This window comes from Strigops habroptila, chromosome 1 (genome assembly GCF_004027225.2).
Source record: "Strigops habroptila isolate Jane chromosome 1, bStrHab1.2.pri, whole genome shotgun sequence".
NCBI lineage: Eukaryota > Metazoa > Chordata > Aves > Psittaciformes > Psittacidae > Strigops > Strigops habroptila.
In genome coordinates, this window is record NC_044277.2 from 11,823,981 (window position 1) to 11,840,460 (window position 16,480).

Sequence of the window (16,480 nt, forward strand, 5' to 3'; positions counted from 1 at the left end):
TCACAAATAGAGATACAGTAGTGGTTTGTATTGAGCAGCAGTTATTTCTGGCCTAGAGGCTGCCAAGTTGTACCTGAAACAGTAAAGATAACTTGCCCAACAATACCCTATGGATGACCTTGCACCAAATGAAATGAAACACATACAAGTGCATTTTCTGCAAGTATTCTATGGTACTGTGTTCCCACTACAAAACAAGACTAAGGGTTGTGATGTTTCCTTGTCTCTTTGCAAAGGTATGGTCACTTGAGGGGTGTTTAGAAACTGGTGACGGTAGCAAAGGACCATCCACTGCAAAACTCATTTGGACAGCTCTTACCAGGGCTGAATGTTCCTTTTCAGCTGGCTTCCACAAGCCCTTACTCGGAGGCAAACCAACAGACAGGTACAGACAGGCACAACTCTTGCTTGTGTTGCAAGGCAGCCAGGCATGAACCAGCTCCATGAAGGTTACTCTACTAGCAATCTCATGTCACATATATGCTCCTCAACTGCCCCTCTGGCTCTTGTCCAACCTCCCTGGAGCACAGGGAAGGTGAACTTGTCTCTGTATCCATGTAGGCATTGCGTGATTTTCAGCCTTTGAGGCAAAGGCATCTGTCTATAGTTTTGCACCTGTAGCACCAAGTTCCCATGACTACCCTCCATACCCTATTTACTCTAGAGCATGCTGTTTGATTATGGGCTTGTAGCAGTCTGTTTTCTTTGCTCTGAGGATAAATCAGATGAAACTTCTCACCAGGTGGGGGTCAGGCATCAGCGTGTGTGTTCCATGTTGTTTCTGTTGAGATGTAAACTCTCTGCAATGCTTCTTTCCCTTTACATCTCCATCTCCCTGACATTTTACTGTCTGAATCGCTATCCTTTTTCCCTTCAATAACCATGTGTATGTTTGTGTATAACCAACCAGCATGAATTATTCCCCTGTATGAATCCACTGACAGAAAATACAAATGGTTCAGTGAGTGATAACATTCCCCTACTACACACCTCCCCAATAGATCTCCTAAGCCCAAATCCCAGTCAAGAGAAGAAACAACTGGTGATTGCTGCATTTTTGATACTTCAAACATCAGCAGCAAAGATGCTAATAAAAGAGATGAAGATGCAGCAGAAGGACTCCAATTTACCCAATGATTCAAAAATATTTCAATCAATGATTGAAATAAAGAGAGATCTGAATGCTTACATGGAAAACTTGAAGCAAACTACAATACAGTCTATCTTGTAGGGCACGGTACATTTCATGGAGCAGAAGATAAATAAACTCCAACATGTCTGTAATTAGTAAGAAGTTCAATGGTCTTTTGTTTTCTCAGCTCCAAAAGCCCAAACCCCTGGCTGTAAGGACCAGAGGAGAATCATTTTAAAAGTAGTGCCCTTTTGCTAAATAACGTTCATGGCACAAATATGTATTCCTGTTTCCACCCAAGAGTAAGTCAAGACACACATGACTGGTTTATTACAACACTGTAATTCAAGGGCTGCACTAAACACATAGTAGTCCATGTTTTTAAAATCCATCAAATCTGAGGCATGAGACTGCAAAATGAAACTACAAAAGGTAAAGACTGTTGTGGCTGAACTATATGTTTTGGTGAATGGCAGAATTGTGGTGATAGGAGAAGAATGAGAGTGGTAGGATATGCAGGGGACATGTCCTTAGCTTGAAAACTAATGGTCTGTTAGGGAAAGAAATAGGAGGCTCTGAATGTCCTATGAATGTACCCACATAAGTTAAAATATAATTATTAAAGTTAAAAATTAAAATAAAATAGCTGCTCTACATTTAAGAGGAGAATTGCTACAAAATAAAGGTCCAAGCTTTATTGAGACAGCCCATCCAGAGCATACTCAGGTTGGGTTCTTATGTTTTCTAGAAGAAGCAGATCTTTTAGAGGAGTTACACACCTGTAATGGATCATCTACCTCTAAAGCAGAAAAAAACCTTTCAAAAACATGTCATCTCTCTATGGTAAGAGTCAGACTGACATTTTTGTTTTACTTTACCAGATGCAGCAGTCTGAACTCACAGAATCTGAAACTATACTTAAGGAAACAGGTAATGCAAAAAGAATTAGCTCTCTGTTTACTTGGGAGTGTCAAAGAGTTTACTGTCCTTTTTATCAATACTAAGCCCTAAGGCACAATTCAAACGAGCTCACGTGAAATTAGATATAATATAATCCCCCATCTGCTCTTCTCAATTGCAATATTGATTTATGAGGCCTTACCCAGTGCATCTTTGTTTGCAATAGTCAACCCTTTCTCGCGTTTTTTCTTCTTCTTCAGCTTCATGCCAGCAAAGAGTCCCTTTCTGAAAAAGTAAAGAAAAGCAATCAGTGTATCTTCAAGCACTTTTCTGTTCTGGACTCTAGTTTAACTCAAGGAGCTGTTGTGAGGGAGTTTTGATTTCTAAGCATCATCATTATATTCTGACTTTCCTTCTCTTGAAAGCAAACAAGAGAAAGCTTTGATTTTATGTTTCATCTAATTTTTTTTATTCTTAAAATTTGGCCATGTACAGGCAACATCCTGAGAGAAGAGCCAAAGTTTCTTTTCAAACCAAGACAAGAGGCAAAGAAAGGAAATTCAAGATAAGTTTTTAATTAATTACTTCCCACACATAATTCTTATGCCTGTGACAAGACCAAAGATAAAAGCTTCTCATAAATTACAGGTTCCAGATCAAAAGCAGTGTTCCAGTGAATTAAGATAAACATAAAAGTGTTTGCATAAACTTCCTTGGTGAGGATACCCACTGTATAAGCAGCACATACACCACAACAGCTTTTGTCATTTAGTTAGTTAGTTCTCACCTCCTTCCAACAACAAATTCATGAGCAGGCCCGGACAAGGGTTTCTCCTCAACCTGTGCTCAAGCTGTATTATAGACATGCTTCAGCCCAGCATCAACCCCAGCTAGTGTGGGGCCTTCCACTTCTTCCTATACTAGATAAGCGAATTGATCCAGCTTAAAACTAGCCAACCCAGTTAAAGCTTGGTGAGTTCGTTTTTCAGATCATGCCTCTCTAAAGTGGCTCTATAGCCTCATTAGGGCTTCCTTATTCCTTCAGTTCAATTCAGTTTTAACCACAACTCCTCGCCAGAAGACTACCATAGTCATCCAGGAGCTAGGTGTGTTTGTGAGGCGAGATGCAGGCAAGGGAAGCGTGGCCCCCATCTGGTTGCCATCACAGATAAAACATGTCAAGACACTCAGCAAGGACCCATGGTGCAGTTCTGCTTCTTGGGAAATGAATGGCAAAACTCCCCATGGCCCCAAGGCAGGAGGCAGTACAGATGCTGAACTAAGATAAAGCAGTTGTCCCAGTGCTTATAACAGCATTTGCCAAGGCTGACTGTTCAGAGGTTTGTGCTGGTTGTTCCGTTCCTAATTTACTCCTTCACTGGTACTTCAGCTCTTCAGTAAGTAGAGAAAAAGACCTGTTGTGTTTTGTGAAGTTGGTTTTAAAGAGGGGGGCAAAAGGAAATACCTCTACAAATATCATACAGCATTTTCACCTACACAAAGGGTCTCCGATTTCCTCCCATAGCCACCAGACCTTCCTTCTTAGTTGCCAGCCAGCCTCATCCCATCAAACTCTTTGTTTACCTTCATGTCAGGGTCCATAAACATGCATCCTGCAATAGGACACTGATCCTGTTCTGATGTTTTGCAAGCAGAGAACAAATCTGACTACAAGATGAACTTTAACAGTCTCCAATTCACACCTGACTACTGCTCCAACTTCTGCTCTGCCATACTCTAGAGCCAAGGCAGGACATGATACACTGTGGAAAGGAAAGCTGTAGGAATAAGATGGGACTTCTCTCTTTTGTCCCTAAGCAGGGCTCAGAACAACATCCAGTCATAGGAATGTGGAACAGAAACACCATTTTCTGCATTAGACCTGTGCATGGAGAGCCGCTTTCAACCCAAGATTTTGGAGAAGGAGTGGGAAGCAGCCAGCTGTCCTGCAATTGCCTTCCTGAGAGATTAAAGTCGGCAATTTAGCACAGTTATCCTTACACGTGGGGAAAGGACCAGCTGCTTTTTGTTTATCTTCACAGTTTTCTTATCTTTTATCCCTTCTACAAAGTGTGTAGTTTTAAGCCGCATGATTCATCATTCGAGAAGGGGTTGGGGAGTAGAAATCAAATCTCTGAGCACTGGAGCGTGCAGTTTAATTTCTCCAGGTTTCTGAAGGTTTTTAGAGGCTTGAACCAATGTTTAATAATGACCTGTGGAGTCAGCATGTCTTTCCTTGCTGCCAGTTAAGGTCTGGTAAAACAGCCACAGTAACAGAGGAAACATACACAGAAGTTCTTCCTTAATGGTAAACTGGACAGTGCTTGGACTAGGAGTGGGTAATAATGGCTTTGAGTGCCTAAACTAAAAAGAAAAAGAAAGCTAACTAAAATAAATAAAAAGGAAAATAAATCAGTAGAACCAAACTGAGCTTGAAAGGTTATTTTTTGTTAAATAAAATCCTGTTGACTTTTCATTTGAATTAATGAGACCAACCTGATTTATATCAGAAATCTAAAGTCATTGCAGATGAATCACTTCGCTTTATTTGAGAGTGAAAATGTAAATCCCGTTGTTTCAGATCTTACCTGCTTGCTGAAACCAACATAGTTCAGATTTCATATTATATAGTAGTGAAATAAGGGGTTCTGTTTGCAGGCTAATTGGTCTCTTACATTTTGAAATGTCAAGAAAAACATTTTGACATATCTGAAACCTTTCATTTTTAAATGTTGCAATTACATCTTTTTATATTTTGAAAATATACTTTCACCTCATTTTGGGAGCTGAAACACTCACTAAATCCCACACAAATTTTCACTTTTGTTAGTATGTAGCTCTGTACTCGGTACTATTTTCCTAATTATAGGTCACATTGGTTCAAGAGGAGCTCTCTGTGGGCATGATTTGATACTATAGTTTTTCCAAGGAAACAAATATACCACATATTTCAGAGGGAAAAGCAACCTATGCTGCTTGAGAATTTTGTGCTATTAACTTTATTGGCAAACAAACCAGGGGGTGAGAGTGCAAACACAAAGGATTTAGTATAACGGCAACATTTTTCAGGTTCTTTGTTGGCCTCAAGTTGCAGTGACAAACATTCAGCACATTTTTTTTCCCTTATCATCAGAGGATTTGTTTGACTAAATTGCTGCAGGAATAAAAACTTACCTGCGGAAGTGCACAGCCCAAGTAGCCTAATCAAGCAGACACCTAGGCACTGAGCAAACCTGACAGCAATCAGTGCTCAAACATCTGAAATCACCTGCAAACTTGAGGTGCATTTAGCTATCGATGAAAAGTTACTGCAAACTGGAAAGAGAAGCTGATAACGTTTAAAAGTTGTATTCAGAGCAAGGAATTTAAGCTTACTGGCCAGGCCACAGAGGAATGTCAGCAATGTTTGGCACATGGAAGTTGTACATTTTCTGTGATTGTGCCTAAGAATGCTAAAACCTGACCAGCAAGAGCGGAAATGTAGTATCAAGACAAAATATGGCTCAAGCAAAGCAGGAGTCAGAGGGCAACTGGACGAATGGCCATTAACAAAGCCTGATGTGGAAACTGTGCCATCTTCCATGATTTCTATGGTTTTTACATAACACCATAACACCACAACTGCTTAAAGACAGAACTGCAGAAGGTGCCACCGAGTGCCAACAGCAAAATCTAGCTTTGAAGCAAACTGGATTTCAATCTCAGCTTTTTAGTCTGCCAGAGGTTCACCACAGAAATGCATCAGTGTGCACCTGAGCTCTCCTATTGCACTTGCCCCATCAGTTACTTTGGCCAAGGGCAGCTGTGACCATGCAGAGAAGAGTGCCTCAAAAGCACTGGAGACACAGCAAGGACAAACCACTTGCAATGCTCAGCTATGAGAAAGGAGAAGAACGTGGGGTTGTTTGACAAGGTGGCAGGGCAGCACACATTACGCAAGGGATTTGCCAGAGAAAATCTTTCTGTAAGGGTCTAAGCTAAGTAAATGAAGTTTTCAGGGAACTGAAAGTATCAATCCCTCACAACAGAGAGGCTCCATCACTTTACTATGTACACTGCTTATCATTCAATGACGGCATACGTGCTCCAAATATTGTGCACACAGGTAAAATCCACAAAGCTTAATAAAATCATTTAGGCTTCTCAGAAATGTTCTGTGGATACTCTTTTTGTGATAGAAAGTTTGTGCGCTTGGAAAGACAAAAAAAAAAGTAATCTTTCTTCAAATTTCCACAAAGAATGTTTCCTTTCACTGTGACTTCAACATAAATTCAATCAACTTCTGAAATCTTGAAAATTACTTCTTCCCCTCTCCCCAAGATAGTGAATGTTTTCACAGGAGAATGTTGCCAAGAAGGGAAGGTTTCAGGCGTCCATGCAGTTACACCAGACTTAATAATGTCCCCAAAGTTATTCATACCCATCTGTAATTCCTAAATGAGGCATAAAACTGTGTGCCACCTCTAGGTAGATTGCAAAGATGTCATAAGGAAGTGTCTCCCATGTCCCTCACAGGACCTTCTGGCTGTCAGCAAGGCACAAACATGGCACTGCAAGAACCTGGGAAATGAAAAGAGACTTGGGGTGCAGAAAAAGTCTTTCATCTGTCTTGACAGGTTTAGCCCCCATATGTTACATGATGCCCAAATAGAGATAAGGATTTTGCTCCTTCCTGAATCCAACAAGCCGATTTAAGACACAATAAAACAAATTCATGTCCAAAGAGAAGGTAAAGCAAATAGTTCCTGTAAGCTACCAACAGGTTTACCTTTGTAAGTGCCTTGATTAGAAGCAATTAAAAAATCAGCCTTCTCAGCTAATCAAGAACGTTCATTAGTTCAAATAGGACTGAATCTCCCAGCTCCTTCCAGATGGCAATTGTAAAAAAATCTGGAGCAAGGACAATTTCTTCTCTTCTGCAAATGTACAGTGACAACGTGGGCCCTAGTTTATGACTGTGATTTATTGAGGTTTCCCTGATATAAATAGTAAAAGCAGGACACGAACCATACCACAGAATTTGACTACGCTCAGACCATGTTGGATTTGCACCAGAAATCTGTAAATATAAGGGTTTATTTCCTATTATCAATGCCACAGGTCCACTGGGTCTCTGAATTAATTTTCATACTCTTTCAAAAAGACTCAAAAACTGTATTCTCCTCTTACCAAGATATAGCCATGGCAGCTTCTGATTTCTAGCTTGTTAGCTTTCCAAAAAGTCCTTTCATGCCCTTTCTTTTCAGTTTAGCGGTCCTGTCATAAAAGAGGCTTCATGATCACTTCTTGCATTGCATAATGTTCTCTCAGATATCCAATAATTGCAATTTGCAGTCTAATTTAAACAAGAGCTGGCAAAAAGAAGGCACTTCAGAGTCGTCAGCAAAAGAGTGCAAATGATCTTACTAAATATTGAATCTCCTTGGAATTTCTCCACATTGTTTAAATTTAGTTTCTTCTTCCTGCAAAATCCTTCCAGAAGTCTGTGCGCTCAGAGAAATGATGTATGAGGAAAATAGCTTTCTGCTTTGCGAATGGTCACACATCGTCCAGAGACAAATAGGCACTTCCATGGTGCAAGTCATCGAACTCACTCAAGACACTAGGATGGTAGAAATCACTTCTCCTTTGGTTATAAAGTCAGAAGAATAACCTGAGCCATCTAAACACAGGCTTGTGTTTAGCTTGAGGAGGCACCTTCCGTTCCCTTACACAAGGCCAACTCTCAGTGCAGCTTTCTACCTCTTGTTCAAGAAAAACCAGTCTTGGATTTACCCTGCATTAAACCAAGATGCTTATCAAGGTCCATTTCTGTAGCCATGAGCCTTGGGATACCATTTCCTAGTGTTGGCACATGAGCCGTGTTCCTGGTGGACACAGAGGAACAAAACCAGGGAGTGAGAGCTGGAAACAGAGGGCAGACACAGAAACAAACCCTGTTTTATCCAGTACACCTCCTGAGACCATCCAGAACTCCTCCTGTGGACAGGGTGAGTGAGCTGCAGCATGCTCCTGGCAAAAGAAGGTCCTTATTGGAGCAGCTGCCCTGCTTTTGCCTCCAAGTTCCTTCCTTCCTGGGAGCAGCAGTCTCAGCAAACTTCTTGGCACCATCAAAATGATTTAGCTCATGGATGATCAAAGGTTTTTGCAGCTCAGATCCGAGCCAGCTCCAGTGCCTAAGGACTGTCAGGCTATGGGTACGGCTATAGTGAGTGTCTTGACTGAGAGTATTTGAAACTGAAGAAAGCAGAAAAACAGCCTTCAGCCTTCCTGCATATGAATGTAAAAATTGTTAGGTGGGCCTGTATCCTTGCATTTTGTAAGGTTGTTTGTTCTGGTGTTTGGGGTTTTTTTTTTTTGCAGCTCCTTAAAAATTCTGCTTCTTTAAACTTATCTTCATTTTCCAAAGAGTTTTGCAGTAGATCAAACAGTATTGCACTAGTTGAATAATTATCTCCACATGATTAGTCCTAATTTAATCAAATATACACAAGCAGAAAGAACCTAATACTCAAGGGTATAAAAAAGTTCTCTTTCCTTTTCAAATGCAAAAACATAAGACTCTTAGCTCATGTTATCACTTCCACAATATGTATTGGTCAAGGTAAATGAAAAGTAAATTATGTCATAATTTAAAATGCTCATTTCAAAGAGTAAAACATAATTACAATAAAAGATGGAGATTCAAAACAAAAAGCCTAAGCAATCTATAACTATAATGCAAGCATAATTACTTAGTTCAGAAACATTTTTTTATGAAACTAGTATCTCATTTCTGATAATAAATGAAGTCCCAGGGAAGAAATCTATTGCATTACATTTAATTGTCAAAGACAGCTGAATAAAATAACTTCTGTGTTCTTGGACACATGGAAAGGAAAAAATAACTTAATAAATGGTTAATGACATACTCAGCTCATGTTTTCTTTTCACAGGATTACAGAAGTTAAGGAAATATTTTGCCTCTTTATTCTTTTAATTTATCTCCTTTCCCAGAGAAGGTTTGTTTTGTACAGTATATTGTCAGATACTTTATCTTGATTCAGTATTGAAACTCCCTTTATCCCCAAGTCCATTATTTGTGCTGTGGTTCTTTCACAGCTTGGAGCTCTCACAAGCTGTCTTAACTCATTTCCATTTTTCCCGATTTCCCACTGGATTTGCTGTTTTGATAGGTCCAAGGATTTGCAATGGAAAAGCTTCAGCTGCTTAAGAAGGTGAATACACAATCCTGTAAGACAAGCTGCTATTTAAAAACCAACTGTGTCACACACACAGTATCAGTTCTAAAGCTTGTGGTTTTCACATGTGACGCTATGACATTATAAGTCTTGTCTCGACTATTAGTATCTCATCAATAAGAAAACACAATTGCGTGGTGACAGTATGGTGGTCAGTATTAGTTATACACTAACTCTGTCCATACAAGAACATTAGCTGTTGCAACTCAGGAAAGAAATTCTGCTCTCTTTGTAGATAATTCTCTGTAAAACTTCAGTTCATTGTACTGCAGCAATCAAAAACTGAAATAAGTTCTTAGTAGGTGTAAGAAATTAGATAAAAATATGACAGGGAACATTATATGCCACTAAATTACCGCATTTTGGCTACTGCTTACTGCTCTGATTGCCCCTCTCAGTAAGAACTCAGAATTCTGCAACGTACAGAAAGCACTGGTAAGGGTGTTCAAAGGAGGGTAATGGTTGCTGCCAGAGTATTCAGCCTGGAAAAGAGATGATAGCCTGTGTTTTTAAGGTGGTACAGTGAAGTAAAAATAATCAAACATTCCTGAGAAGCTCTGAACTGGCAATCAAGCTGAAGGAGGTGGTCCTGGAGCCATCACTGCTGATCTCTGGAGTGAGCAGCTCAGTGTGCAGCATCAACAAAAAAAGCCAACAGAGCGTTAAGTATTGGCAGATATTAGGAAGAAGGCAGTGAGTGTCATTTTGCCCTAAAACATTGGTGAACCCCCACAAGATCATAAGATGGGATCGCAGAATAAATCAGGTTGTCATCTCAGATAATGTATGCAGCTGTGGTGTCCATATCTCAAGAAAGATAACAGGATTAGAGGAGGCACAGAAAAAGAATGGAAGAAGCCACCTTATGAGAGACTGAAACAGCTGGGATTCTTCATATGGAAAAGGGATAACTAATGGGAACAGGATCAAAGTTTATCAATTTAAGCTGGTGAACAGAGGGAAAGCAGCTCAGCTGCTTGTTTGTTGCAAAAACTGTTTGTTGCTCAGCAAAACTCACAACACTTGATGAAATAGGTCTAAAAATACTAAAAGGACCGGACAGAGATGTATTCATCAACAGGCATGATAAAAATGTTCTGGGTGCTGGGGGAACGGACCACAGAAAGTAGCCAGGCTCATGTGCTCTCACTGAATATCATTTCCTTTTGCAACTGCTGCTGCAAGCAGAGCACCACACCAGATGGATACTGGATCTCACCATCTAGTATTTCTTATGTTCTGGTAGTTCCCTGATCACAGATACCAGACCTGTGCATGGCTGGGTCATCTGGCAGTCACGCTAGATTTGGATCACATATTGGTTCATTATCACATTTCTGTCAGAATGACCAAATCACAAACACAAGCTTTTGCCAGAATAATGCTTAATCTAGCATAAGGCCTGACAGTGAAAAAATAATCTATTCTTGGAATATACTTGAAGAGCAAAGTGAGTTCATCCCCAATTAGCACAGCCTCATGCGATCACTGTGTTCTCGAGAGGTACCTGGATTTACTGTATTGTCTAATTGCAGCTGAAGGGGTGTTTAGAAGTGAGCTATCAAATAACAAATGACATTGAGAGATGCATAGAGGAGGAGTTTCTCAGTTTCAGTTCCCAGATCACAAAACATGAGCACTCAATGGCATTATCAGGCAACAAGTTTAAAACAAATGAGCAGAAGTGTTCTACAGCGAGACACATAAATCGTAAGACATGTTGCAGGCATGTTGCTGGGACTAAAGAATTCAAACAAATTTCATGTAAATTTATAGAGTTTGTGGTCAGAGCGTCCATTATCCTTCATAATCTTCCTAAGTGCTTGAAACTGCTAAGGGCAGGATCACTTGCTCATGCCTGGTTTACAGACTGTTTTCCCAAGTATCACCCTTGGCCCCTCTTGGGAGGCAGAAACTGGAGTGAAGGAGACCCTATGGTTTGACCCAGTTTCTTCCATGGTTTTAGTATTTTAATTTAAAAAATACTATTTCCCAAGGTGCTGTTCTGTGCAGAATGACTGACAGATGATCTGGAAGAAGAAATACCACGTATGTTCAAACACTCTGAACAACCTAGAATTTGAACTTTTAAATTGTGCACACTTCTGCAACAAATGACCTTAAACTCCAAAGCTCTGAGAAGGCTCCAGAGACAACAACACTGCAGCACAGGACTTCTGCAAATAATGGCCTTTTAATCAGGCACACACAGCCTCTGTTCGTTCAAGTCCCTTCAGCAGAAAAGCAATGGCTTTTTATTGACACATTTAGCATCCTTATATTTCATGAGTCATGACAGTAAAGAAGTCACATCCTGAGCAGGCATAAATTAGTGGTCATATTCCACAACTTTTCTTATGTCAATGCACAAGAGCTGGCTAACAGATCTACTAAATACTAACATATGTCCACAAAATAAAGAATGCAGTTATTACACACAGAAGATTCATTTCTCCTGTTCCTGCACTTTTTGTACCCTCTGCAGGGAGCTTGAGCTATCACTTGATGGGCTTAGACAGTCTCCCCTTGAATTTGAGCAGGTAGAAATGATTAAAGAAAGCACAAGGCAGTATGGGATAGATAAATACCAGCAATAATAATCGCATCTGCCAGAAGCAGTTCAACGAGCATTAAAGCACTTGTTTATTTTCTTTTCCTTCTCAAAGAAGTCCTTTAAATACAATTAGCCAAATTTAACTCAAACCTTGGAAGAATTTCCTGAGGGTATTAGACATACCTGTGGGCCTGAGGTACCATTGTTGAGGGCTCCATCCTATTCATTTTCTTCCAGTCGTTACCCTTTATATCTTGAATGGGCTCTCCAAGCTCAACTTGCATTTAAGACTTCATTTAAGGTTGCTACTTGCTTGTAGCAAATGTAGTGCCTGGTTAGTCACGTTGGTAAACACTGAATAAGAACAACGACTTATCCCTGTGCAAACATCAACTCCTGTTGCTCTGCAGACACCTGCAGCAAGACACATACTGTCTTCAAGCAACAGCTCCAAGCTAAAAGGACAAGAATTTTACACTCACGAAGACACCGTGAAAAGGTTTAGATTTTAGGCAGACTGAGCAACCAGTCTCTGGAAAAATGGCCTATTTTAAGTATTCATGTATTTATGCCCATTTATTATTTAATAAGAACACAATTTCTTTTTCTCCATTTTCTCACTTTTTTCCACCCATAACTTGCATTACTTCCATCTATCGCAGCTCAATGTACCAGACTCTGGATTGTGGTTCCCCCTTCTACTCCTCCCATCTCACTAGTTAAAAGGCTTAGTATGTGTTATTTTTAGTTAGTAAACTTTCACATTATTCACAACTCTTGCCTCCAGTCTTGTATATACAACTACTTCCTTGACATTTCCTCTTGGACATACTCCAGTCCTTTCTGAGAACAGGTTACAGAGGCTTAAGAACTCTTTTGTTCTAGACTTCCCACAAGACCATTTTCACACTGTTCTTTTAACCTTGTCTGATGGGAACTGACCTATAGAGAGGATAGTCTATTTACCGTAAGGCTGAACATCACTTTAAAGATGACTTTGGAACTAAGTATTCAAACCCCAGCAGAAGGGGGAGGATTCATTCTTCCCAAGATACATAACAAAGTGCCCAGCTGTGGTGAAGTACCCATAGCATGTGAGGCATCGATCAGTAGTTTTACTGGAGTGAGAAATGCAGCAGAGAAATAAAACCACGTTTGGCAGCTTAATCCAAGTGATCAGCCAGGTCCAAAATTCTGCATCCTTTAGTTTCTTTTGGGTGACTTCTAGGAGATGGCTGCCTCTGCATGTCAGGCTTATTTGCTCTGACTCAGTTCAACAAGGTACAAGCTTCCAGCCTAGCTGTTTAGAAGCAACCCTGCCCTTCGCCAGCACCAATCATACTCTTGTTTGACTGGAGCAATTGGGCGAAGTTCTGCTAGAAGGAGAAATGGTAATTAAATCAGATATTTCATGCAATCCTATATCTTTAAAAAGCATGTGCAAAATACCCTTTTCTCCACTGGAGCAGAAAATTAAATGGGGTTTTTTTTCATTCACCCTTCTGAAGTTCACCATTATCCCCAAGTTCTTATTCGGGCTTTTTCTGGGAGTACTTTTCTTCAATTTCTTTTCTTACTTTCTCTCACCTTCCTTCTCTAACACAAACAAGCCACTATAAAAAAACCACAGTGTTAACAGAATTCACCAGCAACACATCCCTTAGGTTTGGATGATAATGTGCCTATGCCCCAGGCAGTTACTGTTGCTTTAGCTATTTAATTCTCTTACAAGGTTTAATAACTTTTTCAGTGAAAAGCATGAACTACACTAAGGAAGGGTATAGCAACATGTACAACAGCATGCCCAGTCCAAGCAGACTTGGCTGACAGCAGAAGAGTGTGGTCCCTTGGGACATGCCACACGCAGCACATTCACCAAAGCCAGGTTTTTAAAGCACTCTGCTTCTAGATGAATTCCTAAACACCATGAACAGCCAGTGAGCCCTCTCAGTGGAAGGTTGCTCACAGTTTGGTAACATCCAAAACAAAAAGAAAACTTCAAACTTTTCTTTTCATGACCTCCAACCCTATCTCTCTTGCAGGGCTGAATTCAGAAATGTCTCATTACCAGCACAGAACATTTTCACCACCTTGCCCTAACATTTGCAAATGAAAAAGCTGAACTGGCAGCTCTGCAGGAAAAAGCTGTCCTGAAGAGACAGGCCTGAGCACACTGGATACCCGCCTGTGGCTGATCAGTTTCTCTCACCAGCATCCCCTCAGGTAACCAAACTTTCCTTACACAGACTCCCTACCAGACTACAAGCCACCTACACCATCCAGGTCCCTAACAGCTTCTTTCCTAACTGCACAAATCTTTCCATAAGACCCAAAACAAGCCAGGAAACATGTGCCCCACTCAGCAAGAAGCTGAGCACCTGGTTAGCACTTGAGTAGCAAAAGCTGAGGTGACCTTTCAGCAGCTGCCCTGAGTTAATTGGGACTCCTCTTCCTCTCCTTCCTTTCCTGGCCTTAATACAGTCAGATCCTGGCCTCTACCTGCCGTTGGATCAAGGGCAGTAGAAAATGTCACCAGAACATTGCCTGCTGTGCAAGGTGGCAGCGGGCAGTAATCCCTCTGCCCGGGGAATTGCTCTGCACCACAGGAATGGGTGAACAGAAAGTGCTGGGGTTTTCATTTTATGAATTTGAGGTCGAACAGAAACTCCCTTGTATTTACAAAGGGGGTGTTTCTCTGAGCTGCCTGATAAACCAAGTGCCCAAGTTACAGGATGTTTAGGAGTGTAAAGAAATAGAAAGATTACCTAAGGGGAGGTTCTCAATAGCCAGTAAGTTAAAAAAGTGACTCAGTCCCTCTTCTATCATAAAAGGTAGACCAGTCCTGGGCTAAGTCAGGCCTCCAGTGGAAAGGATAAGAAGAAAGTCAAGATACAGAGTCTATTTCCACCCATGAAGTTACGCAGCTGTCAGTGGCCTGTTTGGTTAATGGATTTAAAACATTTACCTGTCCCATGGGAAGATCATCAGGAGACTAAAGAGAAGTTTCAGAAGTGCTCTGATGAAAACTACAGTGTTTACAGAGATGGGCGAGTGCATCTAAGGCCAGAACAACATGGTTCCTTGCAGCTACCATTGGCACTTTGTGATCCACATGTTTTTATTTTCACTTTTTTTCTAATGGGTGCAGAATATTGTTCTCAATCACCTTTGAAACCCTGAGGGACCCGGTGCCTTTTGCTCCACTGAGCCACAGGAACAGATTGCCCAGAGAGGCTGTGGACACTCCATCCCTGGAACCATTCGAGTCAGGTCGGACAGGGCTCTGAGCAACCTGATCTAGCTGGAGATGTCCCTGCTCATGGCAGGGGCGTTGGACTAGGTGACCTTTAAGGGTCCTTTCCAACCCAAACCATTCTATGATTCTAAATGGTCCCAAACTGGGCATGCTGCTGCCAAATGCAAGCAGCTATAAACAGTAGTTAAATCATTCTATGGTATGTCAGAGAACATGAAACACATATCATCTGCTGCTGGGGAGCCCTCAAAGAGTTGAAACAACCTGATTTGAGAGAAAGTGATATCTGGTTAGAAAAACTGAGAAGCTTAAACAGGCCTTCTCTTTAGCAGATATAAATTCGTGTGTTATCCCAGTGACTGGCTGGCCCTAGAAATGGGATTACTGTAATTTTTAAGGGAAGAATCCATATGTTAAAAACTATGCAGGAACATCTAGCTAATGATCCATTTAAAAATAAGAGGTTTGACAGAGCCAAGTATAAAAAACAGGATTTGACTTATTTAGGTGATGCTGCAGAGCTGATTGTGGGCCAAGAGAAGTGCAGATATGGAAGCATCTGTTCAGGACCATAGCAGGAGCATTTTCCCAATGCTTTCTGCAGCTTCAGGGAGCACGTTGCAGGGCAGACAGCCAGGGATGGAGCGCCAGAACCTGCCAAGTACCACAAGACATGGCTGGTGTGGGGCAATGCTGTTGGGTTACCCTCAGTGAGTGTATTTCTTCCTGAATATTGAACTCATGGATGCTTTAATTTATAGGAAAATGTTTCAAACTTGAAAAATTAAAGAAAATGCTTTGTGGCAGTGAAGTACCACATTCAGTGCCCTACCCGAGGGACCTCAGCTTTGTGGCATCATCTCTAATGCAATCTTATTGCACTTACTTTACTAGAAATGTTATTTTAGGAAGAGAAAGACACACTGAAGTGCAGAGGGGGTGGTACTTGGGAGTCATGAATTGTAATCCCAAGTTTGTCTCAAAGCAGTTGAGCAGCTGCTGGCAGGTCTCTGCACCCCTGCTTCCCCTTCCACCTACCTGTTTGGTGCTGCAGCATTGCAATGTCATGAAAACCTACTGTATTCACAAAGTAATGAAGCATCAGTGACAGATTTGGGTCTGTGCTGGTCTGCAAAAGAAATGTGCTCAGCCAGCAAGGCAGAGAGAAGCCTCATTGCCAGATCAGTCAGAAGGGGTCTGTTATCAGCCTATAGTCAGCGCTGATGCCTCCCTTAGTGCCCTGTGGGTGTAAAATCAAGCCTGGGTCTCCATCCTGGACAGGAATTGTTCCTGACCAAGCTTTGTTCCCAAGAAGTCAGGCAGACAAGTATCCCTTACTGCACCATTTCTCACAGGCAGTGATTCAACCGTTCATAGCCAGTGCCAGGTCTCAGCAT

General features: G+C 41.1%; 1 protein-coding gene across 1 annotated transcript in view; it reads right to left on the minus strand.

The window, feature by feature from the left end:
* Nucleotides 1–12,030, minus strand: part of FER1L6 (fer-1 like family member 6) — a 63,780-nt gene extending 51,750 nt beyond the window's left edge. Inside the window, exons 1-2 of the mRNA XM_030505628.1 lie at nucleotides 12,011–12,030; nucleotides 2,235–2,374 (exon numbers count right to left, since the gene is read on the minus strand). Coding sequence (XP_030361488.1) covers nucleotides 2,235–2,374; nucleotides 12,011–12,030 — 160 coding nt within the window. The remainder of the gene's footprint in view (nucleotides 1–2,234; nucleotides 2,375–12,010) is intronic.
* Nucleotides 12,031–16,480: the final 4,450 nt, after the last annotated feature.